The following is a 23,338-nucleotide window of genomic DNA, read 5'->3' as shown; positions in this document are numbered from 1 at the left end:
TGGGATATTTGGTGAATGAGGAACTAAGATTATGGCTGCTAGTATCACACTCAGCTGCATTCTCCACAAACAGCTTGAGAAAAATGGGGCTGGAAAATTGCACTCCTCCCTTCATCTCTACTGCCTCTCCATAACTTATGGCAAAGTGCCCTCTCTTTTATGAACAATGCTCATAGAAAAATTAATACACAAGGAATGTTTTAATGTCAGAAGTACGTGACCCTAGAGTTAATGGTGATTTACATTTAAGGAGCACAGGCAGGTTTCAGTCACAGCTAGTTTCCCAAAATTGAGAGTAACTCCAGTACTGAGTAATGAGCTGGATTAAAAACGCAGTTCAGTACCAGTAAGTACTAATGGAAATATACTTTCAATGAGTAACCAGCAGGAAATACAAGAAATTAGGTCGATTATGATCCTCTCCACTGTCTGTTCTTGAACAAAATTCTATGAAACTCTTGGTACTAAGCTGCATTGTTTCAAGTCTCAGCTAATGTGCCAAGTATTGATTTATTTGTGTTGAAATGCTCAAGGCAATATAGAAATGCAAAGAAAGAAATTGACAAATATCTGATTCTATAACAGCACCACAAATAACGAAAAAAAAGAGCAACAAAAACATCTGTAAAAATCACAATGCTTCAAGGCAATTTCTTGAAATTTTAATTATCATCTTTGACGCTAAAATGTCTTGCAGACTTTAGAAGATAATGACAGTCATCCATCAATTGCATCCCGCCAGAGTAATCTGACTAATCTAGCTCACTGGAGGATAAAACAGCAACCTGGGGTACTGGGTAGTGAAGCACGGCAACACAATATACAGATTCAAAATTGCTGACATTTGAGCTTAGTATTGTTTATGATTTACACCAATACATGAAAACAATGCTAAAACCAAACAACAACCAATACGGAATCTTGCACTGCTGCATAAATTTACTGTGCTTACACAACAAAATCACCAAGGATTTACAAAACTGAACTCACAATTTCATACCCAATAAATTACCCTCTAGAAAACAGGTCATCCAAAATTCTGCTGCCAGTGTCATAACTCAAATCAAACCCCATGCTCACATCAATCCTGTGATTCTTAATCAACATCAGCTCCCAGTCAAGCAATACCTTGAATTTAAATCCTCACTCCTCCTTATCACTATAATCTCTTCCAGCCCCTCAACCTTCTGAGATATCTGCATTCCTGGAATTCCAGGATCTCTCAAACCTCCAATTTTATCTGCAGTACTATTGGTAATTGTAGCTTCTGTTGTTCTAGCCCCATGCTCTCGAACACCCTCTCAACCTCGTTTTTACTTTAAGGACCCTCTCAAGCCAAGTTCTTCAACTATGGTTTTGGTCACCTTACCTGATATCTCTTTATGTGGCTTGGTATCATTATTGGTTTATAATGCTCCTGTGAAATGTCTGCTAAACATTTTAGCATCAAAAATGATAAATATCACTCAGATGATTGCCCAGAAGTACTGTATTTTAAACAGGTATTTCAAGCACTTCATTACAAATCGTTTTCCCACCATGTATTGTATCGGCATGTCAAATCATCATGCAGTATGAGCTGCTGCTCTTAATGAAGCTTGCTCTGATCATCCTCTTTGAGTAGGAAATGTGAATCTACTTGGTCTGGCGTGGTAAAAGAAAAACACTGTTTTATAACTGGAACACTCTCTTGTAATTAGCAAGATATAGTTTATTGCATGTTAGCAACTAGTTATAGGCTACATTGACATGTTAGCCACTGTTCCAGAGACTCTCCATGGACCAAATGTTAAGTCTCACTCTGAGGTCCTCAGCTGTTTTGCACACGAGTCCGTATGCTATTATTACAATTGGTTGAGATCACATTTACACCATCTATTTAAAAATTCTATATTAAATATAATAGATGTAGGAGGAATCAATTTAGAGTCATCATGTGATAGAGATGTACAGCATGGAAACAGACCCTTCAGTCCAACTCGTCCAAGCTGACTAGATATCCTAAATTAATCTAGCCCCAAATTGTCAGCATTTGGCCCATATCCCTCTAAACCGTTCCTATTCATGTACCCATCTAGATGCCTTTTAAATGTTGTTATTGTACCAGCCTCAACCACTTCCTCTGGCAACTCATTCCGTACACACACCACGTTGTGTGTGAAAATGTGGCCCTTTAGGTCTCTTTCAAATCCTTCCCCTCTCATCTTAACCATATGCAATCTAGTCTTGGACTCCATTTATTGAGTTACAGGATGCAATCAAGTTTCTACATGCACTCCCAGACCATGTCCAACATCAATGTATTTGATGAAAATGTAAACATGTATTTGGTGAAAAGTCACGTAAATGTAGAACAAAATTTTTGCATCATTGAAGAAAATCTGAATATAACTAGAAACAGAGATGAAAGTCGCAATCTCTGTGAATTTTCCATTCATCTTAACAAAAAAAATCCAAACCACTGTGGCACTTCCAAGCTCAGACTTCTCACAAAATATCACCAAGTGCGGATTATGTAACATGTCTCCTGCAGATGTACCATCATCTAGCAACATAAATGCATATTCCCGCATATAACTACCAACAAGACTCCTTCACGTCTTGTGACCTGACACTCAGGAGGTAAATGATGTTCTTCAACTGCTTATTGCAGTTGAAGACTTATCTTTTCCTTAATCTTGAGCACGTACTTAAAGCAACTTCCATATTGAGTATTTTTCTTTGTAGGTAAATTTTATCAGCATCTTATAAATGCATTTTATTTTGGTGAAAAGCAGAGAATGGCCCCTCAGATCATTCTTCATGATGATTCCAAAAGCTGGTGACAATAATTTTAGTTTTATTGACACATGAAAAATAGTGGTCTTTTGAAGACACATGACAATATATATGACTCCTACATGATTTTGTTAGAATGTAGTCACACTGGAGTGTGGTACTAAAATGTTTAACACAGAGTGCAATTTTTCTTCGTTAAAGGCAGATTCAGTTTATAGTTCACAATTGCAAAGCGAGTCAGCCAAACAAAAGCATCTTCCAACAACTTTCAAGTCGGGAACACTTTAAAAGAATCAAGTTGATATTTGTATTAAGGTAAATTACAGCAACTGAAAACATCTCAACTTTTGTGAAGTGTTGCAGTAACTAGATATTCTTGTGAAACCATCTGCACCATCTAACTTTATGACTTTATAACTGAGTTCATTTTCAAAATTTCACATGCACAGCTATTAAGGAACATTTAGGAGTAACTAAAGGTAATAAGTCTAACTTCCTGCCCATTGAAGTCTAAATGCCAGCTGCAGGGCCCCAGCGGAACGGTTATTAACACCATCCGTACTGTCAAATTCCACACTTTCTCTGACTGATCTAAGCAACATTTTATGAATGTTTGAGGTCTGCTATATAAAGGTTGTTCACAATTCTGGATTTGAAACAAAATGTTGCTATAGATATTGTCCAGATCAAGGAAGTGCCTTCCTTTCCATACAATGACAACACTTGGAGGCTCAAGTTGCCTCTGATTCTAGCAAATGGGCCAAATTTTAAAAAGGTCCAAAATGTCACTTAGCAGGCATAAGCATATCTCAGGTGAGAAATTGAAAGTTCATGAGAATGCAATAGAGTGCACTTGACAGAGTGATTTGAAGCTCATAAAATGGCATTGCATTATTAATGAAGGAGTCAGTTACTGCAATAAGGGATGATGGGAGGGGTCTTCAAATGAAGTCTCTCGAGTATAGCTTAAGAATAAAAACGAAGCAGTCACACTGTTAGGAGCAAACCATAGACCCCAGAACAGTCAGCAGGCAATAGAGGATAAGAAACGTAGACAATTCACTGAAATATATGAAAATAGTAAAAGGGTTTAGAGCGTTTCAGTTTCCCCAACATTAATTGGGATAGTCATAGTGTAAAGGGTTTAGAGGGAGCAGATTTCTTGAAATGTATTCAGGTAAGCTTTTATATCAACCTCCAACAAGGCCCAGTGGAGTGTTGGACCTAACTTTGGGGAACAAAGCCAGACAAGTGTTTGAGGTGCTAGTGAGAGATTATTTTAATGTTAGCAGTCACAACACTATATGTTTTAAGTTTGTAATGGGAAAGGAAAATGATGGTTTGTAAAAAGGGGTTTAGATGGGGTTGGGATTTTGTGGCAATAAGGCAGGATTTGGCACAAGCACACTGGGAGCAGTTACTTCTGGATAAATCTACAGCAGAACTGCAAGGGGCATTTGTAATGGAACTGGTGAGAGGACATGCCAAAAAATTTCCTTTAGGGTGAAATGTAGGAACAACAAGGCCAGAGAATCCTGGATGTTTGGGGATTTTCAGGACTGGATAAGAAGGAAGAGAGAGGCTTTTAGCAGGTACAAAGGGAGCATATCAACAGAGGCTTTAGGGGAGTATTTAATTGCAGGGGGATTTTAAAAAAGCAATCAGGAGAGCAAAGAGGGGGCATGAATAAACAACGGTAGATAAGATTAGGGAGAATCCTAAGATATTCTATAAGTATATCAAGGAGAAAAGGACAAGCAAGGAAAGAGTAGGGCCCATTAGAGACCAATCTACAAATAGAGTTGGAAAGCATAGGCAAGGTGTTAAATAAGCACTTCACATGTCTTCACTTGGAGATAGGTAAAGGCTTCAGGACAAGGTAGTGAGATGGTTATGGAGCCATACAGTACAGAAACAGATCCTTTGGTCTAACTCATCCATGCCAACCAAATTTCCCACTAAACTTGTCCCACTTGATGAGATGTATCACAGGGCACTGTGGGAGATGGGGAAGGAAGTTGCAGGGGCCCTCAAATTTTTGATTGCTCTCATCACAGGGACTGGAAGAGGGCAGCAGAGTGGTTCCCCTGATTGGCTGACGTGGGGAAAATTTTCATCAGTGCAGTTACTGCTTCCAGAAGGTGGACTGCAGCAAGCTACCATCCATGTTCAAGTGGCGGCGAGTACCCAGAAGGCGGCAGCAGCGTGGTGACATTAATTGGCTTTTTCTTAAACAGTTTAATTGGTGATAGAAACGACAGTCAGAGGGGTTAAATGCTGCACTTGTAAGGTGTGGGGGATCCACAACACTACCAACATCTCAGACTACTACGTCTGCATGAAGTGCACCCAATTGCAGCTCCTCACAGACTGCATGGAGCGGCAACTGGATGCACTGAGGACCATGAGGATGGCAAAAGGCGTCAGAGACAGTAGTCTTAGAGATGTGGTGACACCTAAGGCGCAGGCAGATAGATGGGTGACCACTAGAAGGGGCAGGCAACCTGTGCAGGAATCCCCTGTGGTTGTCCCCTTCTCTAACAAGTATGCCATTTTGCGTACCGTTGGGGGTTTGGGGGTATGACCAATCAGGGATAACAGCAGCAGCATCCACACTGGTAGCACCACGCTGGCTGTCTTCTTAAGAACGGAAGGATGAAGAGTACTACAGCAGTAGTTAGAGGGGACTCGACAGTTAGGGGTACAAAGAGGCGCTTCTGTGGGCAGAAAAGAGACTCCAGGATGGTATGTTGCCTTCCTGGTGCCAGGGTCCAGGATGTGTCTGAAAGGGCGCAAAGAATTTTAAAGGGACAGGGTGAACAGCCAGAGGTAGTGGTACATATTGGTACTAATGATATAGATAGAATGAGTAATGAGGCTCTGCAGCAGCAGTTCAGTGAGTTAGGTATAAAGTTAAAATCAGAACTTCCAAGGTCGTTACCTCTCTGTGCTACATGCAAGCGAGGCTAGAAATAGGAAAACAGTACTGCTCAACATGTGGCTAAACAGATTGTGTAGGAGGGAGAGTTTCAGATATCTGGACCATTGGGATCTCTTCCAGGACAGGTGGGACCTGTACAAGAAGAATGGGTTCCATTTATGCTGAAGGGACACAAATATTCTGGCTGGGAAGTTTGCTGGTGTCACTTTAAACTAGCTGGGGGGGGGGGGGGGGGGGGGGGGGGGGGGGGGGGGGAGGTAGAGGAGGAGGAGGAGAGAGGAGAGGAGTGGGGAACAAAGCAAAGGTGAATTGACTAAAGGAAGCGACAGAATAGGGCCAGCAAGACTCATAGGAAGACCAGGCACGATATGGTTGTTGATCGAAGCGGGGCTGGTGAACTGAAGTGCATCTGCTTCAATGCGAGAAGTGTAATAGGTAAGGCAGATGACCTTCGAGCTTGGATTAGTACTTGGAACCATGATGTTGTTGCTAATACAGAGACTTGGTGAGGGAGGGGACAGGATTGGCAGTTTAACGTTCCCGGATACACAAGTTTCAGGCGGGATAGAGGGGGATGTAAAAGGGGTAGGGGAGCTGCACCAATTGTTAAGGAGTTTATCACAACTGTACTGTAGGAGGACACCTTGGATGGCTCAAACAGCCAGGCAATATGGGTAGAGGTCAGGAACAGGAAGGGTGCAATCACAATGGACTATAGGCCTCCGAACTGCCAGCGGGAGATAGAAGATCAGGGAGGAAGGCAGATTTTGGCAACAAGTTAAAAGTAACAGGGTTGTTGTCATGGGCGATTCCAACTTCCAATATATTGACTGGGACTCACTTAGTGCTTGGAGCTAAGATGGGGCAAAGTTTATAAAGAGCATCCAGGAGGGCTTCTTGAAACAATATGTAGATAGTCCAACTAGGAAAGGGGCCATACTGGACCTGGTATTGAGCAATGAGCCTGGCCAGGTGGTCGTCGTCTCAGTAGGGGAGCAGTTCAGGAGCAGTGATCACAATTTAGTTAGCTTTAAGGTATTGACTGATAAAGACAGGTGTAGTTGTCAGGTGAAGGTGCTAAATTGGGAGAAGGCTAATTACACCAATATCAGGCAGGAACTGAAGAATGTAGATTGGAGGCAGATGTTTGAAGGCAAATTAACATCTTGTACGTGAGAGGCTTTCAAATGTAAGTTGATAGGTACTCAGGACCAGCATGTTCCTTTAAGGATGAAGGATAAGTATGACAACTTTAGGGAATCCTGGATAACAAGAGATATTGCGAGCTAGCCAAAAAGAATAAGTTTGCAGATGACACAAATGTAGTGGAATTGTGGAGAGCGTTGAGGACCGTCAGAGCAGGATGTAGATCAGGTAGTGACTTGGGCAGAAGAGATGGCAAGTGGAGTTTAATCCGGAAAATTGTGAGGTAATGCATTTCGGAAGGTCTAATCCAGATGGAAAAAACGCAGTAAGTGGCCGAACCCTTAAGAGTACTGATAGGCAGAGGGATCTAGGTGTACAGGAACACAGGTCACTGATAGTGGCAGCGCAGGTACAGAAGATAATCAACAAGGCATTCAGTATGTTTGCCTTCATTGGCCGGAGCGCAGAGTTTAAAAATTGGCAGGTAATGTTGCAACTTTATTGAATCTCAGTGAGGCTGCATTTGGAATAATGTGTTCAATTCTGGTCACCACACTACCAGAAGGATATCATGCCTTTGAAGAGGGTACAAGAAAAGATTTACCAGTCGTCTGGTGCAGAGGGCATTAGCTTTCAGGAGAGGTTAGAGAAATTTGGGTTGTTGTCACTGGAATGACAGAGGTTGAGAGGTGACCTGATAGAAGTCTACAAGATTATGAAGGGCGTGGACACAGTGGACAGTCAAAGCTTTATCCCCAGGGTGGAAGAGTCAATTACATGCTTTGTGGTTGGAAACAGAGTGGAGGTAGAAGACCTTCTGCGTGACTGGAGGCTGGAGTCTAATAGTATATCACAGGGAACAGTGCTGGGTAAAATGATATAGAAAAAAATGTTTATGTATGTGTGTGGCACAGGGAGCAGGTGTACGTGTGGATGTGGTAGTTATGATTATAAGTTTGCTGATGACATGAAGATTGGTTTGGTGTTGACAGTGTGGAAGAAGATCTTAGTCTACCAAGATATTGATGGCTTAGTCAGGTGGGCAGATCAGTGAGAGATGGCATTTAACCCTAGTAAATGTGAGATGATGCGTTTTTGAAGAAGTATTAAGACAAAGGAGTACTCAATGAATGGCAAGGCATGAGGAAATTCAGAGGAACACCGGGATCTTAGAGTGCTTGTCTGCAGATCTCTCTGGGCAGAACAGGTTAATAGGTTTTTTAAAATTCATTCACAGGATGAGGACATCACTGGCCAGGCCAACATTTACTGCCCATCCCTAACTATTTTAAGTCAACCACATTGCTGAGGTTCTGGGGTTACATGTAGGCCAGACTAGGTAAGAATGGCAGTTTCTTTTCCTAAATGACATTAGTAAACCAGTTGGGCTTTTCAACAATGGTCATTGTTAGACTTCAATATCAGATGTTTATTGAATACAAATTCCACCACCTGCCATGGTAGGATTCGAACCTGGATCCCTAGATGACGAGCTTGGTCTAAATTAAAGTCTAGTAATGATTCCACTCGACCATCGACTCCATGTGTACTTAATTTTAAAGGGCAGCTATGAAGGGACAGTTACATTTATCAGCCATGGCAGCTTTTAAGATCAGGGAGATTATGTTGGAGGTGTACAGGACTATGGGCCACAGCTGGAGAACTCTGTGCAATTCTGGTCATTGGTCTATAGGAAGGAATGTAGTTGCACTGGAGGGTCTGCATAAGTGATTCATTGGGACATTGCCTGGGATGGAACAGTTTAGCTATGGAGAAACGCTGGATATACGAGAATGTTTTCTTCAGAGCAGACAAAGCTGAAAGGAGACCTGACTGAGACATACAAGGGCATGGCCAGGGTGGATAGAAAGCAACTCTTCCCCCTTAGTTAAAGGGCCAATTATAAGGGGCATGTTTTAAGGTATAGGCTGGAGGACTAGAGAGGATTTGAGGAAACTATTTTTCACACAGAGCATGGTGGCAATCTACAATGCACTGCCTGGGAGGGTAGTTGAGATAGGAAACTTTATAACCTTTAAAAAGGTGCTTGGAGCAGCAGGTGAAATGTCATAATATTTAGGGCTGTAAGCCAAATGTTGCAAAGTGAGACTAGCATAGATTTAGAGTGGTTTTTGACAGCGCAGACTCAATGGGCCGAACAGCTTTTACTGCCCTAAATGATTCCATGACTCTATGAATCTAAAGTAAATCAGTACGGAAAACAACCAAAAATATATCTTGAAGAGAAGAATCAGTCATACAATATGAGAATAAGGAAAAAGAGATCTTCGTTATATAACAGCTGAATCATTAAGCTGTCCCATCCAGTAGTTTCTTTCACAGATATAGAGCGTGCGATTTCAAATTTGATTGCTATGCAAGATATTTCATAATACATGTTCCAAAGTAGGTATAGGAAGATTAATATTCAGCCTTAAAAGTGAAAATTGAATGAAATTAGGCAGATTTTCTTTGCAAAGGTGGCTTTCAAATTACCTTGCTAAAACTTTAAGAGTTGTGAAAGGAAATAACTAAATCCATAAAGGCAATTTGACCATGAGAAAAGTGGGCAAAAGTTTAAACTTGTGTGTTAGAAAAGGCAAGCCAAATAGAAGATTTTTACACAAAACGAGTGGACTTGGTATCTTGGGAACTAAGCTAACAAGCAGAGTATCTTCAACTACAGAAACATTTCGACAACACAAGCATATTTTAATAAGATCTTTGAAGAAACACAGGCACTTTTATCTGTAGTATCTGCCACAAGGTAAATTCAACAGACAAAATCCCTTCAAATAGGGACTCAGAGGGAAAGGCTACAGAGAAATGTTTTCCCAGAGAGCTGGGTTTTGCACAGCAATGCAAGCTTGAATACCTAATGTCAATTTTTTGAAGGGAAATGGTTTTGGTAACCATACTTGAGGATCCCAGACAACAAATCATCAACTTCTAAGAGATAGCATAACCTCAATTTACAACAATGAGTCTATTTTTGATGTCTCTGCAGAATACATTTAAAACCTATGATTTAACTATTGCTGCAATGCAGAAAACATACTGCATTGAAAAACTGGCATTTATATATTGACTTTCCAAAACATTTTACAATTAATGGATATTTCTGAATTATAGCTGAGTATGTGAACCATGATGTAATTTGGAAAATTTCTAACAACCTTTCAAGAAGTAATTTAATTCAAAACAAAAGCAGCATAAAAGTTAACGCAAAGTAACGATAAAATTCCTATTTACTAGCACACTACACTTTGAGCAACTCTTTACAGAAAGGCTCATGAAGCAAGTTGAAGAAGCAAAACATGGACTTCAGTAAGACTTCTGACAAGGTTTTGCATGGCAGACTGGGAAAGAAGCCAAGAGCCCATGGAATCCAGGGCAAATTGGATCCAAAACTGGCTTAAGGGCAAAGGCAAGAAGTACAAGGTCATTGTCAAAGGGTGACCGAATGCCTATGTCTAGTGATGTACTACAGGGTTCAGTGCTAAGTCCTTTGCTGTTTATTCTGTACAGTAATAATCAAGACATGAATGTAAAAGATATGACCAATAACTTTGCAGATGACAGGAAAATTGGTGGTGTGGTAAATAATGAGGAGAAAAGTCTTAGACTCAGGGCAACATTGATGGGTGAACAGTGGCACATTGAATTTAATCCTAGAAAGGTGTGAGGTGATGCATTTCAGGAGGACTAACAAGGCAAAGCAGCACACATCAAATGCTTAAACATTAGAAAGCACAAAAGTTCAGAGGGACTTTACAGTGCACATCAACAGATCCTTGAAAGTAGTAGGACAGATAGATAAGGTAGTTAAGAAAGCATACGAAACACCTTTATTAAGCAAGGACTGAATACACTTACAAGAAGTTTATGATGGAGCTATTTATAAAACATTAGTTACATAACACAGTACTGTGTACAATTCTGGTCATCACATCTTTGAAAGTGACTGCACTAGAGAGAGTACAGAAGACATTCATCAGGTTGTTCACTAGCCTGGAACAAATCAGCTGCGGAAGAGACGAGATAGGCTGGGGTTGTTCTGCTTAAACTGAAGACTGATGTGATTAAAGTGCACAAAATTATGAAGGGCATAGACACAGTTGAAAGGGAGAAATTTTTCCCCTTAGTAAGGATTCAAAAACCAAAAGGCATTGTTTTAATGGAAGGAACATAAGTGTTAGAAGGGATTTGAGAAAAAAAAGAATTTCACCAAAGGGTTGGTGCTAACTGGGACACTGCCTATAAGGGTAGTAGAGGTAGAAACCTGCCAAACACTTAAGAACTGTTCAGACGAACATTTGACGACCATAGTATACAAGACTATGGGCCTAGTGTTGGAAAAAGGGACTAGAACAGATGGATGTTTGATGACTGGCTTGGACATGATGGGCTGAAGGGCTGCTATCTGTGCTTAAGAATTCTATATGTTTCAATGAGATCACCTCTTATTCTTTTAAACTGCTACTGTCTCAACACTTCTCTTGAACACCTCATATACCATGAAAACGTTCAGGCAAATATAAATATGGCTACATGATGAAATGTGACTAATTATGATAAATATCAAAACAGGATACACATCCACAAATGCACTGTTCAGAATAACAACACAACCTATGCATCAAAATGCAAATTTGGATGGGATTGAAACCAGACAAAAAATGACGACAAGACACCAATGCTCTTTTTCCTGCATACAATGCATGGTGATTTCCTTGTGTACCCCTTCAATTTGTCTGCTGCAACCTCACACACACTATTTTAAACGGCACCAACTTGTGCAGGGCTTGATTTTGGTGTTGCTGTATAGCTGCACAGCTTAAAGAAATCATCGCAAAACAGCACTAACCTCCATACCTGGTATGCTATGTTCATCTAGCTGAAATAGTCATATGTATTTTGATCTATTAGAATACTTTTCCTCAAAACAATTGATGAAATAACTAGTTGAAAATTATGCTGAGACAGTAAGAAGCACAACATTTCCACATGAACATCAGCATTTTCCTTTGCCTTGGGCAGGTAAGACACAACTGATTTAAGGTAAAATTAGATTAAAAGGATATTTACATTCAGTTTTTAAAGTTTCACTGTACCTGCTTAAAACCATACATCCTTCAAGACTACATAGAATATGACCATGCACCATTGTCAAATGCAGATCAGAAGAAGTGGGAAACTTACTTGACATACTGGAATTCCTGGGTCTCTACCATAAGGTGGAAGGGCCCCTCTTTCCGAAACTTTTCCTAAAAACAAAAAAAAAATCGATTTCAGGACTTCATACAATTAGAATACAAAGTTGTCCTACAGTTACAGGCTAGGAAACGAAGTACATGCATCTTTTGACATGCCTGAGTTCTTGATGCACAGCACTGAATAATGATACCAAAATGCAAACTTCATGACAAATGACAATCCTACAGTAAAATAATTAAATAGCTATTCAATGGCTAAGTATAATTTTTTTAATGAGATACAGGTAAAATAAGTTCTCGTCAAAATCTCTTTTTTAAAACACAGAATATCTAATTATCCATTTATATACCATGTAAGAGGCTTGCTCAACAACGACAGACTTTCAAGTTTGCCTTCATAACAGTGGCTGCAGTTAAATTCATTGCTCTGAAATTCTGCCAGATGTGTTCAATACTTGACAAAGGCACAAAAGATAAATGCTGGCACTTTCTTGCACCTTTATCTTTAAGGTGTTAACCCTGCTTACGCATGCAATGAAACACCAGCTAACCAATTATTCATCACATAAAATAATCCAGATCCACAAAAACAAACAGGGAACAAACCGCACTGCAATACTTATCACTTTCAGGTCCAAAACAACTTTTGCCTGCAGTTTTAGTAAACTGTTGAGTAAACAGTGTCACATATCCTGCCACAGATAATAAAACCCATTTAATAAAGGTACAGTACTTGAAATTTGCTCAGCCACAAGAAGACATCCTGAACTCCTAAGAAAAGCTCAACACAAACTGTTACAGTTCTAAGTATTCAAGAGCTTCATTGTTCATCATGAAGCTGCTTACAGTTTTTGACTAAATGATTTCAACATTTTAAAACTGCAATGTGAAGGTACTGGAAACTGACTTTTTTAAGAAATGTTGGCATTTAAAACAACATTGTTGAACGTTTCAACATAATGCAATATAAATTGCAACCTACAATTCACTCACTTTACTTCATTTAATAATTACTTCATTACGTCCTTTCCAAGTATACTAGAAAGTAGAATAGTTTTTTTCATAGCCAAAATGAATAAACAAGATAATGTTTCACATTTATACCCTGAACTGAAAAGAATTCAATCATCTTTAAGCCCAGAAGGAAATCACAGTCGCTATCACTTAAATTTAAAGTAATTTGCAATGGTCTAGGAATGTTATTTACAAAGTAATTCGACATACCTTTTTAAATTCAGCTTAGAGCATTCATTTTTAAGCAACAATGGCCTAGGTTTTGAGGTTATAATCATGGTGAACATGTTCGTATTTACCATGACTACATGGAAAAGTTATGTATTGTTGAAAATAAGATGCAACTCAGTTGAAGTCATAATTACCGTTAAATTATTTTCTGATGCCGAAAAATGAATTTTAGATTTGTAAAATGCCAAATTTCTCTGTGGCTTTTTTGAAAAACTGTCATATTTAAAATTATAACTTCAGCAGCTTGTGTAATCCCATTTATAATCAAACTTTATGGTCTGTACAAAATGATTGAAAATGAAAGACAGACAGTGCTTCTTACTTCCTGGTTTACGAATTGTGAATTCTTTACAGCACAGCTTACTAGCAGCTTAGTTAACAAGAGGTTGGAAGAACACTGCAAGCCAGGTAGCATCAGAAAGCAAACGGCAGTCAACGTTTCAGATATTACCCTTCTTCAGGGCTGAACATGAGGGGAGGGGGAGCTGCAGATAAAGGGGGAGGTGGAGGCGGATTGGTGGTATTAGGTGGACACTTCTAATAAGTACCACCTGGTTGGTCGATGGGAGGGATGAATCCGGCTGGTAGCTGCAAGGGAGGGTCAGAAGGTGGAATGGAAGGGAGGAGATGGGGCTGGAAAGGGAGCCAGACAATGGGTGGGAAGGTCATTTGAAATTGCAGAACTCAATGTTGAGTCCTCCAGGCTGTAGGGTGCCCAAGCAAAAAAAAAGGTAATGTTCTTCGAATCGGCTTTTCAGTTGCTGCAATACTGAAGGAGGCTGAGGACCGGCATGTCGGGGGGTGAGGGTGGGGGTGGGGGTGGGGTTGAAATGGGCGGTGACTGGGAGATTAAGCCAGGCAAAGATGCTCAGCAAAACAATCGCTTAGTCTACCCTTGGTCTCACCACTGTACAGAAGGCCACATCAAGAGCACTGGATGCAATCGAGTACGTTGGCGGAGATGCAGATGAAGCTCTTTCTCACTTTGAAGAACTGTTTAGAGCTCTGAATAGAGGTGACGGAGGTGGCGTGCGGGCAGGTGTTGCATCTTTTACGGTTACAGGGGAAGATACTGGGCGGGTTGGAGTGGTTGGTGGTGAGTGTGGCGCGAACTATATGAGTGGCGAAGGGAACGGTCCTTGCAGAAAGCAGAAAGGGGTGTGGAGCGGAAGATGTTCCAGGTGGTGAAGTCTAATTGGAGTTAATGGTAGTGTTTGAGGGTGATACCTTTGGTACGGAGGCTGGTGGGGTAAAACGTGAGGACAAGAGGGACTCTTATCTTTACTATAAAAACCAAAAGAACTGCAGATGCTGTAAAGCAAGAACAAAAACAAAGTTGCTAGAAAAGCACAGCGAGTCTGGCAGCATCTGTGAAGAAGAAAACAGTTAACGTTTTTTCGGGTCTGGTGACCCTTCCTCAGAACTGTCTTTATTATGTTTGGAGGGGAGGCTGGTTGAGAGCTGTGGAGTGGGGAATTGAAAGGGCACGGTGGTGGGTGATCTGAATGACAGAAGTCGGGGGGGGGGGCACGGCAAGATCATTGTTTGAAAAAGGCGGACGTCTGGGATGCTTGGGAGCAGAACATCTCCTTGTCAGAGCAGATGCAACAGAGATAGAGGAATTGGGAAAATGGCATGGTGTTTCTGCAGGGTACTGAGTGGGAGGCAGTGTCGTCTAGGTAGCAATGGGAGTCTGTAAGTTGAAACTAAATGTCAGTCTGCAAACTGTCACCAGAAATGGAAATGGAGCTGTCAAGAACGGGAGGTGTCCGAGACCAAGTGAATTTGAGGGTGGGGTTTGTGTTGTTAGCAAAGTCGATAAACTGCTCCAGTTTCGCCTTGGTGCAGGATACAGCACCGATGCAGTCATTAATATAACAGCAGAACAGTTGGGGAACAGTACCAGTGTACCTACTGATGAAGGACTGTTTGACACAATCGACAAATAGGCAGTCATAGCTCGGGTCGATATAAATACCAATGGCAACCCTCTGGATTTGGGGAAAGTGGGAAGAATTCAAGGCCAAGTTATTGAGGGTGAGGACTAGTTCGCTATCACCACCGTTCCACCTCCAATCCTAACCCCGTCTCTTTATCACCAGCTCCCCCTACTTCCACAGTCCTAAAGAAGAGTAATACCCAAATTGTTGACTGCTCCATTTCTTCAGATGCTGCCTGGCTTTGTGTTCTTCCAGCACCCTGTCTGTCTACCTTGGATTCCAGCATCTGCAGTTTTTTGTTGTCTTTCACTAGCAGCGTAGGCTGACAAGTTAGACCACAGGGTGCCTCATGTTAAGAAACCAAAGAGACACCATCACCACCACCATAAAATTCTCAGAATTAAAGTGTAAAGGAGACCATGTGACCCAATGTGCCTGCATTAACTCTATTATCTAGTACCAATCTCCTCCCTGCCTGTCTTGTCTCATATCACTGCACACCATTACTTTCCAAAAAAACCTAACACCCCGTGACTGCTTCAACTGAGCCTGCCTCTACCACACTTCCAGCAGTGCAATCAATCTCCTAACTACTCTGTATGAACAGGGCATTTCTTACATCATCTTACATCTATGCCCTCTTAACAGCCAAAACAACCTCTCCCAAATCAGTCTGTTCAGCCATACATGATTTTGAAAACCTTGATCAAATCACCTCTCAGCCTTCTTCTCTCTAAGAAGGCCAATTTCAATTTCATTCTATCTTCATAAGTGAAATTTTCCATTCCTGGAACCATTCTTGTCAATCACTCCTGCATTTTGTTCAATGCATCCACATCTTTCTTATAATGTGGCAGCCACAACTGTACACAACATTCCAGCTGATGTCTAACAAATGCCTCGTACAAATTCAGCATCACCTCCTTGCTCTTTTACTTTATGCCCTGATCAATGAAGCTGAGAACTCTGTATGAACACTGACACTTCTAAGGCACAATCAGCAACATCTGAATACTCTCCACTTACTTGAATGACTGCAATTTCAATGACACTCAAGTTGTTTGACAAAATCCAGCACAAAACAGCCTGCTTGACTGGCATCCAAACACAACCTTGAATGTGCACTCTGTTCATCATCGACACAGCAGCAGCAGTGTGTACCATCTGTAAGATGCATTGCTATAATTCACCAATGCTCATTCAACAGCATCTACCAAACCTGTGACTTCTATACCAAGAAGAACAAGGGCAATATATGCCCGACAACACCAGTATCTGCAAATTCCCTTCTAAATTACGCACCATCCTGAATTGGAACTGCCTTGCCTGTCCTTCACAGTCACTGCATCAAAATCCTGCAACTGCCTTCCTGGCAGCATTGTGGATATCACTTTATCCTAAAGGCTGCAGTGCCCCAAGAAGCAGCATGTCAAGACATTCTCCAGGGCTGTTACAGATGGGAAACACATTCTAGCCTGACTAGGAATGCCCACATCCCATGAACAAAGTAAAATACAGAGTCAGGGAATATCACTACCATCACTCTATTGATCCAACACATTTTGATACCTGCTATCAGGTCATCATACCCAGGAATCACAGGATAACTCAGAGACAGAAAATGGCTTTTGATGCCTTGTGCCCATGGTAGTTCTCCCAAGGAGGAATTCACATACTGCTCCTGCCCTACTCATTAGTCATACCTTGCTTATGCTTTCTCTTCAGAGATTTAGAACATATAGAAAACACAAGAATTCACAGCAAAGGATGTGATCATTCTGTCAATCATGGTTGGAAAGGCAGAAAAACAGCCACCGGCCTAGTCCCACTTTCCAGCACTTGGTCAGATCTCTGAAGATCACAGGACTTCAGATTCATATCCATAAACTTTTCAAATGACATCACAATTCCTGCCTGTATGACCCCTTTTAGGCAATCAGTTCAAGGTCCCTACCACACCTTGGGCAAAAACATTTTTCTTCATTTCCCCTCTTGTTGTTCTACCAAACATTTTAAATTGTGACCTCTTGTCATTGCACCATTTGCCAACAAAAACAGATCCATCTCAGCAATTCGATCCAGATCCCCCCACAATCTTTTAAATCTCAAATAAATCTACCAGCCTCTTTTGTTTCAAGTAAAAAACCTCAGCCTATCCAATCTTACCTTCTTGCTGCAATTTTCCTAAATTGATAATATGTTCACAGAGTTCCTCTGTACTTTTGACTGCAATTCTTTCCGTAATGAGGTGACCAGAACTGCACATTTCAAGTCGAGACCTAACCAGTGTTTCACGCAGCTCCACCATAACCTCCCTGCTCTTATAGTTTAAGTCTAAGCTAATAAAGCCTGGTACTGCACATGCCTTCTTAAGCACTTTATCAACCTATTTTCATACCTTCAGAGATCTGTGGTCATGCACTTCACAATCCTTCATTTTCCTTTCTGCATCTGAATATCCTTCCAATTACTGTATGTGCTCTATATGACCTCCCCAAATGCATAACCTTGCATTTTCCCAAGCTGAATTCCATCTTTCACTTGTCTGTGCACCTGACCAATCCTACAATACCTGCCTGCGGTCAACAAGTTGTTTCCTCATGACTAGCCATGCAATTATTTATCATCTATCAAGGGGCGGTATTGACTTGTTGGGCCAAAGGGCCTGTTTCCATACTGTAGGGAATCTAATCTAATCTAATCTCATTTCTGTGTTCGACATGTCTCCAACAGAAACGCAGAAAATGATGACAACTACTCTGGTAGAACACTTTAAAATCCATTCAGGATTCTTAAGGCTAATATCAACACAATTAGGCAAATGTACTTGAAATACCATTGAGTATGTTGTTAAGATTCCAAATGATATTACTGCTTGTCAAGAAAGACCTTGGATTGAAACTGGACTTTTTAGAATCAAAATTATTTTCTATTTCAAATCGGAGATCAGATCCTGAAAATAACCATGAATCTATCAGTGTACTTTCATAACACAAAAAAGGATTATTAAACAAAGATAAACATGAACTTTATTTACTCAAAAAAGATGGGAAAGATTCCATTTCAAACATCAGAAAAGGATTCAAATTGACACTATTCCTTGTAAACAGAACGAGTGAAGAGTTGGCAAGATTTCTGCTCAGGCCTGCGATGCCGGTCCTGGTTTGGATCTAGTGGATTTCTGCACATTCACTAGGTGCTTTTTCCTTCAGCTGGTATCAGAAATCTTTGCGCATAAATTACAAAAAACTAGCATTCAAGTTCGGCAGCTAACAGGGAAGATATATGGAATGTTTTTACTTCGAAGTGAATGAAGAATCAAAGGAGGGAGGTTTTGTTAAAACATTGCAATATAAGACACTAGTCAGACCACATCTAGAATAACATGAATAGGTTTTTGCTCCTTATATAAAGGAAGATATATTGACATTGGAGGCAGTCAGAGAAAGTCAACAAGGCTGATCCCAGGTATAGCAGGTCTATCTGTTGAGGAGAAGTTGAATTGGTTGGCCCTGTACTCATTGGAGCTTAGAAGACTGAGAGGCAATCTTAATGAAATACTGACGTTTCTTAGGGGACTTGACAGATTAGAGACTAAGTTTGTTTCCCCTTGTCGGATAATCTAGTACCAGCAGGCATAATGTCAGAATAAGGGTCACCCATTTAAGACAAAGAAGAGGAGAATATCTTCTCTCAAATGGTACTGAATTTCTGGGATTTTGGTTTTACCACAGACAGCTGTAAAAGCTTGGCACTAAGTGCATTCAAAGTCGAGACAAGCAGAATTTAGCCAGTAAGGGAATCAAGATTTATGGGAGAAAGGTAGGAAAGTGGAGTTGAGAATTATCAAATCAGTCATGACCTCACAGAATGGCAGAGCAGACTCAATGGTCCCGTGGCTTATGGTCTCTCTGAGACGCCTGAACCAAAATTAAATGCAATATTTCTTCAATTTCACAGCAAACATGAGTCACTAAGCTACACTGTATACAAGAAGCAATACTGGGTGCTAATGATGAACAGACGACAATAATCCATGGTGATATTAATCTAAATGTAAACTGGAAAAAATCAGATTGGCTTGTAGCCTAACTGTGGAGCTCATAGAATGCTTTTGAGATATTGTGCAAGAACAGCAGGCCCTCAAACCAACCAGACAGCAGGTTATACCAGAAAAATTGGTATTCTGTATCTGACAGGACTAAATTACCTCAGAGTAAAGGCATCCCTAGGTAGCAGCAACTACATTAGATCTGAATTTTATATCAAGTTTGAAAGGGAAAGATCGGGTCGAAGACCAGTATTTCACTCTTTAATAAGAAAAAAGTAGGATTGAAAGGCAAGATAGTTGAAGTGAATGAAAATAATTGGCTAGCAAAAAGATCAATAGTGAAACAATGGGAGACATTTAATGAGATACATCGGAATACTCAAAATAAGTACATTTCTACTAAAGAGAAAAGTTCCATGGGAAGGACACACCATCCATGGTTAACTAAAGTAGTTAAGCAAAGCATCAAATTTAAAGATAATATACATAAACATACAAAGATGAGCAGCAGGTTAGATGTTTGCACAAAATATAAAGAATGATGTCGATCAACTGATACATTAATCAGGAGAAAGATATTAAGAGAATGAAAGGAAGCTAGCTTTAAGTGTGAAACAAATAGCAAGCGTTTCTATAGATGTTTAAGAAGGAAAGTGAGTGTTCTTACTTTGAACAATAACAGCGTGAAGTTAGAAGTAGATAATCAGGAAATTGCAGATAAAATGAACAAATGTTTTTCTTCAGTCTTCACTATACAGGATACAAAATTCAATCCAGTAAAAGTTGTAAATCAAGGTAGAAAAGAAAGAGGAACCTGGCGGAATTAGAGCCACCAGGCAAGCAGCACCGAGCTACAAGACAGAGAGGTCTCCCAAATAATGACAAACTTCCTTCTCGGACTTTAGAGGTTGCAGCTAGCGATTATTACTGTATAAAGTAGCCCATGTAGCAGGCAACATACATGCATCGGTAAAAGATTGTCTGATTACCAGAACTAAGAGATTATACATAAAATTGGTCATCTTTTGGATTGGCACCATATAATGAATGGATTCCTCAGCTGTTTACAATTTACATTAATGACTGAAATGAGGACAGCGATGGCATGGTAACTAAGTTCGTAGATGAAACAAAGCTAGGGAGGAAAGTACAGATAACAAAGTGTGAATCTGGATGAACACAGCAGGATAAGCAGCATCTCAGGAGCACAAAAGCTGACGTTTCGGGCCTAGACCCTTCATCAGATCAAAGTATGCTGTGAACAGATTACGACAAGGATGCTGGCAGAAACAGAAAGGTTGAGTGGACAGGCAAAACTGTGGCGGAGAAAATGTGAACTTCTTTACCGAAAGGAGAAGAATTAAAAAAGCAGAGTTTTACAATACTACTTGCCTTTAGTTAAAGGGACCTAAATCTGACAGTCAACTCAGTTTTGAAATTGGCCACCAATCCGTTCTGCAACTGCAGGGGGTGACACATTAATGCTTTGAAAGAATTCAAAGTTGCTGCAGATTGCAAAATGGATTGTCAGTCAAGAGAGCAATGGAACAGTCCAATGGTAATAAAGCTACGGGAGAGGCCTGCAGCAGCAGATGAGGGGTAGGGTCAAGCAATGATACAAAGTTAGAGGTAGACATTCACAGTGATAAAGCACATTTATGGTCAGAGCTAATTTCAGTCTCAATGACAACAAAATGTTTTGAACAATCTGGTTTCACTCTCAGGCAGTGACTAAGGGACAGGATAGACCCCATATCTACAAAACAGTTTGTAGCAGGAAACAAAGACTACAGCTTTTGTTTTATTTTGTTTCTCACCTGGAGAAAATTTCTGCTCATCCAGTACTGAAATTTTAACAAGCAATATGGCACATCAGACAGATGAGGGGTCAAGAAAGATGGTGGTGAGCTAAGTTGAATGCTATCACTGTGCATGAGGAACCAGATACTATTTTCCAGTAGTATCACAGAGGAATGGCACATAAATGAGAAATAGCACACAGCAAGTAGGCTTCAGATGCCTGTTCACAGCAAGCGAAAGAAAAATCAGAGGAGCAACCCAAACTGTGCATCTCTGGGAAACAAATTCACATGGATAAGACCTGAAGAGCTGAACTTCCCTTTCCCCTCAGCAAGCAGCTTGGTTGGCTGAGACAAGAGTTTTAAAATAAAAAACGATTTAAAATTAAAGGGGTAAAGTACATTCTTTTAAACAGTTAAGCACTTGCATAGCTGCTCTTTTCAAAGTTTACAGTAAAGTACAGCAAATGCAATGAAAAGGTTAGATTTTGCCCACAATTACAATAATTACCAATATATTAAATACTTTACCAATTATTTGGCTGACATGAGCAAAGAATTCTTCATGCTCACGACATATCTTGTGTTTCAAAAGCCAGCAAGAAGCCTCACCATTTTCAAATTTTTCTTTCAGAAATCATACTTTGCTTAATTACATGTATAGCACCAAATTATGTGGTATAACTGATTTAGTACCTTGTATTTGCTTGTCAACATGCTGTCACTAAAGGGAAACGATCTTAAAATGAATCATCTTCCTAAACATGTACAATTTTCCTCTGTGAAAAGATAACGACTATGTGCTACCATATCACAGTGTGATATAGATGCTATTTAAGACTGCGTAAATGTAGAACAATTTTGAATGCTTAGCAAAGAGGCATTTAATTTCAGAATTATAGAGTCATAGAGTCACACAGCACTGAAACAGACCCTTCAGTCCGACTTGTCCATGCCAATCAAGTTTCCCAAACTAAACTAGTCCCATTTGCCTGTGTCTGGCCCATATTCCTCTAAATCTTTCCTATTCATGTACCTATCCAAATTTATTTTAAATGTTGTAACCATACCTGTACCTACCAATTCCTCTGATACTTCATTCCACTTATGAACCATCGTCTCTATGAAAAAATTGCCCCCATATCCCTTTTAAATCTTTCTCCTTTCACCGTAAAATTATGCCTTCTAATTTTGAACTCCCCTACCCCAGCGAAAAGACTTTTGCAATCCACCTTATCTATGATCCTTATGTATTTTATAAACCTCCATAATGTCACCACTCAACCTCCTATGTTGCAGTGAAAAAAGTCCCAGCCCATCCTTATACTGCAAACTCACCACAGAATCATTGAATCCCGAGTGTGGAAGCAGGCCATTTGGCCCATTGAGTTCACACCAACCCTCCGAAGAGCACCCCATCTCAACCCACCCCCTACCCCCGCAATCCCCATGGCTAACACACCTAGCCTGCAAATGCCTGGACACAATGGTCAATTTAGCATGGCCAATCCACCTAATCGGCACATCTGTGGACTGTGGGAGGAAGTCAGACCACCTGACAAAAACTCACACAGACATGGAGAGAATGTGCAAATTCCACATAGACAGTCACTTGAGGCAGGAATCAAACCCAGATCCCTTGCGCTGTGAGGGAGCAGTGTTAACCACTGAGCCACCATGCCACCTCTCCAGTCCTTGTAATGTTCTCGTAAATCTTATCTGAACCCTCTTCAATTTAATAAAATCTTTCCAATAGCAAGGTGACCAGAACTGCACTCTAAAACTGCCTCGCCAATGTGCAGTACAATCTCAACATCATGCCCCAACTACTATACTCAAAGGGCTGTGCAATGAAGGCAAGTGTGTTAAACACCTTCCTAACCACCCTGTCTGCCTGTGACACAAATTTCAAGAAACCTGAACCTGAACCACTAGGTCTGTCTGTTGGACAACACTACCCAGGGCCCTACTATCAAGTGTACAAGTCCTGCCCTTGCTGGCTTTGTGAAATGGAACACCTCACATTTATCCAACTCAAACTCCATTTGCCACTGCTCAGCCCATTGGCACAATGAATCAACTTCCCTTTGTAATCTTAGATAACCTTTTTCAGTGTCAACTGTAATGCCAGTTTTGGTGTCATCTGCAAACTTGCTAACCATGCCTCTTAAATTCTCATCTAAAGTAGTTATATAAATGACAAACAAGACTAGACCCAGCAC

At 40.5% G+C, this 23,338-nt stretch overlaps 1 protein-coding gene across 6 annotated transcripts in view; it reads right to left on the bottom strand.

Moving 5' to 3' along the window:
• tcf12 (transcription factor 12) overlaps positions 1-23,338 on the bottom strand; it is a 283,602-nt gene that overhangs the window by 153,810 nt on the left and 106,454 nt on the right. For all 6 annotated transcript variants that reach the window (XM_048562540.2, XM_048562541.2, XM_048562538.2 and 3 more), the window contains one exon: positions 12,068-12,132. In XM_048562540.2, coding sequence (XP_048418497.2) covers positions 12,068-12,132 — 65 coding nt within the window. The remainder of the gene's footprint in view (positions 1-12,067; positions 12,133-23,338) is intronic.

Source organism: Stegostoma tigrinum, chromosome 33, assembly GCF_030684315.1.
Source record: "Stegostoma tigrinum isolate sSteTig4 chromosome 33, sSteTig4.hap1, whole genome shotgun sequence".
In the NCBI taxonomy this organism is placed as follows: Eukaryota; Metazoa; Chordata; class Chondrichthyes; order Orectolobiformes; family Stegostomatidae; genus Stegostoma; species Stegostoma tigrinum.
The sequence above is the reverse complement of the archived record's forward strand: the minus strand, read 5'-3'. Positions and strand labels throughout refer to the sequence as shown.